The sequence below is a fragment of the Camellia sinensis genome, chromosome 12, assembly GCF_055761805.1.
Source record: "Camellia sinensis isolate YWXY chromosome 12, ASM5576180v1, whole genome shotgun sequence".
NCBI classification, from domain to species: Eukaryota; Viridiplantae; Streptophyta; class Magnoliopsida; order Ericales; family Theaceae; genus Camellia; species Camellia sinensis.
The window spans coordinates 173,225,130-173,232,476 of NC_138972.1; the positions used below are offsets into that span (position 1 = coordinate 173,225,130).

Here is a 7,347-nt window from a genome sequence, read left to right on the forward strand (position 1 = left end):
GCTCGGTTTCTTCTCTTTTTTTTCCAATTCCCACGCCCTCCAAAATCCCCACTCTCTTATAACCAAAATCCCTAATTTCTACCAAATATCTCTCTCTCTCTCTCTCTCGCGACTGTGGGCGACAACGGCGTCTACCCAAATCCCCCTCTTCTTTTTCTTTTTCGTTTTCCCGCCGTTTCTAATTCCCCCCTTTCTTTCCCCCCTTTTGTTTCCCCCCTTTTGTGATTTGTTGTGAGAGAATCACGATCAAGATCGTTGAGAATGGCCAGTGTTGCTGGGATGATTGGCCGAGGTTGTGGATCTTCTTCGTGGATCCAATTGAGGAATTCGAAGAAGAAGAAAGCGATGAGGAAAAATGACAGGGTTAGGGTTTGTACTGCTTCGTATCCTGCTTCTTCTGCTGTCACCGATCCCTACAAGACATTGAGGATTCAACCAGGTGCTTCTGAATCTGAGGTCAAGAAAGCTTTCAGACAACTTGCTCTCCATGTAATTTCTCTTTCCATTTTCTTTTCAAAATGTTGTTTTTTATATTTTCCTTTTTTGATTAATATCTTCTTCTATAAAATCTGGTTCTGATTGGTCTCCTTTCCTATTAATTTTTTATTTTTTATTTTTTATTTTTAAATTCATTTGAAAAATGTTAGAAACTCAGGATTTAGATCTTAAATTCACCTAATATGACAAGGTAGTAAAGTTTACACTTATTGCAAAAAAAAATTAGATTCTCAAACATTTTTGATTATGCTTAGAATGAGTGGTTTGAAAAAATATCGGATAAAAAATAAATAAAAATTTAATTGCAATTGCATTTGATGCATGTTTCATTTAATGTTATTTTTCATTTATTTGATTTGATTTAATTTTTTTTGATTAATTATTAATGTGGAACCCATTTTATTAATTAATAATTATGTTTGTAATATGATCGAATTTTCAGTATCATCCGGATGTTTGCAGAGGAAACAATTGTGGGGTTCAGTTTCACCACATTAATGAAGCTTATGATGTAAGTTCCCTACTCTTTTTGTCTATGGGCCTTTTATTTTATTTATTTTTAATTATGATAGAGAATTCTCATGGTTCATTCAAGTATTTTATTAATAATTTAAGAGTTTATCTTGTAAGATTTCACCAAGGATCCTCTAGAGTGAAATTTCCCTAAAGTTTCCTAGAGTGTTATATTGTGTGGTTAAGATTTACTGGCAAGTCACATCAGAAAAATTGATGTGACTTACCAGTAAATCTCAACCACACAATATAGCACTCTAGGAAACTTTAGGAAAAAATCACTCTAGAGGATCCTTGCTCGTAAGATTTTGCCTTTAGTTGTCAAGAATAGTATGAAAACCTTTATTTGGAGTGGTTGCAACTTACATGGGTGTTGCTTTATTTAAAAGTTGTCAGTCTTGCTTCAGTAACATTAGCATTTGTGGAGATGAACACAACACTAAACAACCAGGTGCAACATTTGAAGTTTTGTCTATTGGTTTTTTATAATTGTGCTTTTTTACTTCTGGGTTTCTAAGCGAAACCTTTTATATGGGCTGATTGCCTCTAGTCAGAGGATAGTTCACAAGGAACACTAGGACCTTCAAACAAGTTTGACCAAGAGGAAACCAAATCTACTGAGAAGGTAAAAGATATTGCATCATTGTGCATTGACTTATCCTTTCTTTTATATGTATATTTTTCCCATTCTGCTTCTCATTCCCTAATATGCCTTTTAGATTTTTTTTTTCCCAGCCTCAATTTAAATCAATGATTAACTGTCGTAGGATTTATATCTCTCTAGATTGGTTGTTAACATTTTTCTGAACTTAATGGATCTTCATACACTACTTTGCAGCTTGCAGTTTTTGCTCCAAGATTGCTTCTCAAGTGTGATTGCTTACGAATTGTAGATGACTGCCTATGTTCTTTCTTATACTTGGTGTCCGTCTTACTATTTGTTATCATTGTATTTGTCTTCTTCTTATTTTTCTTCTGTTAAATAGTATTCTACTGTTTTGAACCAAAACATATTTAAATTCTCTTAATCCTATTCCCCAGATCCTCTTCCACCAATTGTGGTGGTGTAGAATTTTAAAAGATCTTGCATCAAGCAAATTTTGAAGCTTATGGGGCTATTAACTTTATGCTACTCCGTAGAGTGCATAATGATATTATTTTATATATGGAGATCTATTTTTTAGCTATAAGTTATGATATAAGGTCAATGATCATTTCCATTTTTTGTCTTCTGCCCTCTGATTATGCCAGCCAACTTCTATTTGTCCAAACAGAGGGTTAAGACTGTTTTGCGTATCTTGAAATGGAAAGTTGAATTTTGAAAGAAAAAAAAGACTCTGGTTCCCCTGCTTGATGGCCAAACTTAACTTACGTTGAAAGTACATTAGTGATTCCCCCCCAGACCCTGGATAGTAGCGAATGTACTTGGACTTAATGTTTTAAGATCATATAATCATGCAGTTTTTCCTTGTAAAAAGTCTAGTTGGATTTGTTTTAGTCCTGATGTATTATACCTGGCAGTTTCCCTCCGTTGATGACTGGCATGTTGGAACTATTATTACTCCAATAGTTTATTTTCAATTTTGCTTGCTGACAATTTTTGTATGGGATATATGTTTCACGATGTACTATGTAATAACACAACTTATGGCAAATCCAGTTACTACTTACCATTTTTAGAGGCTCTTTTCTGTCATATAATTTCATCGAACAGAACTTTGTTTAGTCCCTGCCCCTGGTATGATTGATTATGATATGAACATATATTTCTTCTTCTTACAGGTACTTAGTGATCCCAAATGTCGAGGGTGATGGTAGAGACGAATGGGAGATCAGATCGTCCATTGGATATTCAAGAATTTAACGGCGTTTAATTAACAACGTTTTATTAAACGTCACGTTTTCTAATTTTTAACGGCGTTTTTTAACCGCCGCATATTTTTCCAACCAAAACAGCACCGTTTTATAAATTGAAGGCATTTAAAAACGCCTTCAAATGCAGTAGACACACTCTCCCTTTTTTTGAAACCCTTATTTTTTAATCTGAGCCCTCTCTCTTATACGCACGCATCTCTCTTATCTTATACGCAGACATCTCTCTCTCTCACAGCGACGAAGAAGACAGAGGAGATAACTCTAGGAAGAAACTTCGTCTCTCGAAAGATCAATCAGCTGTTCTTGAAGTTGTGGCTCTAATTTTGTAATGTTGAATATTTCAGGTCCTAGTAGCTTTGACATCTTTGAAGGCCATTCAAAAGCTACCATGCTTCTAATATTTAACAATGCAGCACAAGGAATCCTATCCTCATTTTTCTTCAAATATGCAGGTTTGATTACTTTCCTTAGTGTACTAAAAATTATTATTCTTGGTGTTACCCACTTGAAAATACACAAAAAGAGATCTAATACACTGTTAATTTTAAAATAGGAACAGTCTAATAATGGAATGAAATATTGTAATGTGTACATATATATATTGAGATTTAAGAGTTGTAATATTTTGCCAATGGATATCAATGATAAATTCCATCATGTATTGATGGATACATCGCAAACACTAATACTACAGATACAGAAGCAACATCCGAACATGTATAAAATGGTTTGTATATATAGATATGATCCCCCTCAACTTTAAAAACCTACCCTTAAATCCCCTCTACTCCTGTTTAAAGTGAATACACAGATGGCCTCAACAAGAAATGATTCTCACTCAAATTTAATGCCTTTGTTCTTATCTTTTACCTCACCCTCCCATTTTCTCCCTCGCTGTACCTGGACTATGGATTTTGTGGTGTGCCTTTCACCTGATTCAATGAGGCCTCTTGAATCTGATGAGTAGTTCATGGATAACGTCTATATAAGTAGTTCCCCATGCTCATTTTTGTGGTAAATTAAGAATTTTAGAGGGACATATTTACTCAGCAATTATGCTGGTATGACTTTGATGTTGAAGTGCAAAATCCTCAAGAGCTGTGTTCTTCAGATAGCAGAGGGGCTGCGGAGTGGGACCGGTAAGGTGTGGTAGGGGTTAACCTGAGACAGTGAACTCGGCTGTGGCGTTGACATCCTTCCCTTGTGATTATCCTCGTCGAGAGCGAGTTCAAGCATTACCTTCTCAAACAAATCATGGTTTTTATTGAATTTAGGTAGAGTAATAACAGTCTTGCAAATTTACAGAGCACCATCAAATATATTTCAATCACTTTTAAGGGTATAAAAGTAATTCCAGCAATTGGATGGAGAAACTAACATTCACTTTAGTCTAGAGTAGGGGGGTTTGTAGTGTTTTAAAGTTGAGGGGGGTGGTATGCATTTTTGAGACAAAATACTGGGGGTAATCATATTATGCACCATAATTTGTGCCAATTAAGCTGTGAATGCACCATTAAATATCGGGTGTTTATGTTGTGAATGCACCATACTTAAGCTGTTGTAATTTTTAATCCAAGCACTATTGCCTTGCTATAAAGCCCTTGCTCTCAGGATGGAAATGGGGTGATGGCTGTCTTTCAAATGATGGTAGGCATTTCTCTAGTTGATACTAGTTAGTTATTTTCGTCTATGATTTGTAGTGTTTCAACTTATAACTTTCGAAAACAGCTAAAAAATAATTGAGATTATGCTGATCATGCTAACCTTTTGCACGTATTTACTACAGAATATTCTTTAATATGTAAAATTTCTGAGTACAAAAGCCATATATAAGCTTCATGGACAGCATAACAATGGGATTTGGAATTGGCCTATCTGGTCGTGGTCGCTACCAGCTTATCACTGAGGTCTGGTTGCCTTTTCTAGCACATATATATATATATATATATTTTTTTTTTAGATAAAAACACTATTTAAGTTATTAATTTTTACTTGTTTGGGTTTCTTTCAGAGGTCTGTGCTTGCTATGCCAGAAAATGGGATTGGCTTGTTTCCAGATGTGGGCGTTTGCATATATAGCAGCACGAACTCCAGGAAGAGGATCAGTTGGTATGTTTTCTGTTATTTAAAAAGTTCAGTTGGGTTCTATGGAGGGAATTTTTTTTATGATGTTATGTTTTCTTTTGTTTGCACATTGAAGCTTTTTGGTATCACCTTTAAGTATATTGAATTTAATGTTTAAATTCATCAATGAGGGGCGTGATGCTCATTATTTTTTTAGCAAAAGTAAGGTGAAAATGTGATAAATCTGCAATGGGTCTTTTATCATCATCATCAAGGCAGTGACCAATCAGACTGATAAGATGGATTGAAGACTCATCAAAATCCAAATTAGATCAAAGACTCATCATCATGGGATATAATACCCTTGGCCTAATGTAAAAGTGGGATAAGCTGTCAATTCTATATGATATTAAATTATAAAATAGCAAAATAAGAATTTTGTTTGATAGTAGAAATAATAATTAACTGGACGGAGAATTAGTAACTTAAAATTAAATTGTGATTTGTGTATATTACAGGGCCGAAGTTCACAAGATAATGTCAGCATCGTCATTGCTGATTAGGGGAATGCACTTGTATGCATTAAGTTAATTTAATCTAATGTTTTCCATTCTAATCTAATGTGTTAATCTATTGTATTGATATTAACCTTTCTAATTTGGTTCTGGCTGTGACTTTTTGCAAGACAGATTGGCAAAGTTTGCCTCGTCAATTTTTTTTTTTTTTTTGTTTATAAACTACTATCGGTATTGTGTCATTAGGAATATGGATGTCTTCTCTGCTTTCTTTCTGCATGAGTTTTCAAGCCTGCTGACTTTGTAAATAAATCCTCACTGATTTCCAATATATTGTGTCTAGATATATTCTGTAATTGTACCTGTATCACATCTTATTGATATTAATAAGTGTCTCAGAAGAATCTGAAATGATTGTCATTTTTACATTCATTAAAGTACTGTATCAACTATGTTGCAAGGATATATTTACTTACAATTGCTTTTAGAAATCATTTTACTTTTAGAGTGATTTCTTGCTGATTGAAAAGCAATTAAGATTTGAGGATGCCTGCTAAATTTCAACTCTTTCATGTCCATGTTAGGACACTTTATAGAAATTCTAGTGCCAGTTAAATATTAGCGTGGTATATGCAGAAAAATCAGTTTGGAAACTAGGAAGCCAATTTTCTCTAATGTTCTATGAGATGCAGAGATGTGTGGTACAACCTTTTGTCAATGAAAGGTGAACTGTGCTAGATGGGTACTCTGTTGAAAAAGGTTATGGCGGCGTTTTTTAAACGTCACTATATCCCTACCCAATGGCTAGATTTGAAAATGTATAAATGTCTATGACGACGTTTCTAAAACGTCGCTAAATGTCATAGTTACTTCCAAAAAGATTAAGATCAACCAGAAATGATTAATGTTCCTATTTTGGTTTGCTGAATTAACTTTTTAGTCTATTCATATGCATCAGTGGTTTCTAGATTAATTTGTGTTTTCTTTTTTCAGGTCAGAAATTGTTTGGAGAGATGCAAAATATGATTCAAGAATTAAAGAACTTAGTTTTTTTTAAGTTTTTTCATTTTTTAATATATGTAAGCACAGTTAATTTTTTTTTTATTTAATTCTTTTGTATATACTTTTGAATATTTAATTTCCATTTATGAAATATATGATGTTATTCTATTCAATACGTGGTTATGATTCAAAATATAGTATATAGTGTGTATTACGTTCTTCAAATGTGCATACAAAAATAATATTGATTATTTTTCAAATATGTCGAATCTTTTTTTTATCACAGATTTTATTAGTTATTAATCACACTTAAAAGATGTGATCTAAATGTTATTAATCACACTTAAAAGATGTGATGTAAATATTTTTAAACACACTTAAAAGGTGTGATCTAAATGTTATTAATCACACTTTTTAAGTGTGATTAAAAATGACCCTTTTTAATCACACTTTCAAAGATCACACTTAAAATGTGTGATCTAAATATTTTTAATCACACTTAAAAAGTGTGATTAAAAATGATTTTTTTTAATCACACTTCCAAAGATCACACTTAAAAGGTGTGATCAAAATATTTTTAATCACACTTAAAAGGTGTGATCTAAATATTTTTAATCACACTTAAAAGATGTGATCTAAATATTTTTAATCACACTTAAAAGGTGTGATCTAGATGTTATTAAGCACACTTAAAAAGTGTGATTAAAAATGACCCCTTTTAATCACACCCCCAAAGATCACACTTTAATAAAACTTAAAAGGTGTGATTAAATAACATACATCACACAAAAAAAGTGTGATCTTTATCTATTTTTGTAGTAGTGTATGTAATTATGGTGTTTACTTGCCATTTCTCAGGCATTAGGGTATAAACACTCGG

General features: G+C 33.0%; 1 protein-coding gene and 1 long non-coding RNA gene across 3 annotated transcripts; both read left to right on the forward strand.

Annotated features, from left to right (window-relative positions):
- The first annotated feature begins 209 nt into the window (after positions 1–209).
- LOC145804331 (chaperone protein dnaJ 8, chloroplastic-like) lies at positions 210–2,899 on the forward strand. Of its 2 annotated transcripts, XR_014345966.1 has the most exons (5): positions 210–489; positions 941–1,009; positions 1,401–1,462; positions 1,562–1,935; positions 2,794–2,899. XR_014345966.1 is itself a non-coding variant. In XM_082898022.1 (4 exons), exons 1-3 carry the CDS (start codon positions 262–264, stop codon positions 1,419–1,421), a joined length of 318 nt encoding a protein of 105 aa, XP_082754148.1. In that variant the 5' UTR covers positions 210–261; the 3' UTR covers positions 1,422–1,462; positions 1,562–2,445. The 2 variants fall into 2 exon arrangements, 1 of the variants encoding a protein (XP_082754148.1); XM_082898022.1 differs by lacking the exon at positions 2,794–2,899 and having other exon boundaries at positions 1,562–2,445.
- Positions 2,900–3,105: 206 nt separating this feature from the next.
- LOC145804332 (uncharacterized) lies at positions 3,106–6,711 on the forward strand. The gene is made up of 4 exons (XR_014345967.1): positions 3,106–3,338; positions 4,673–4,793; positions 4,898–4,995; positions 6,459–6,711. It is a non-coding gene; the product is annotated as an uncharacterized LOC145804332 (long non-coding RNA).
- Positions 6,712–7,347: the final 636 nt, after the last annotated feature.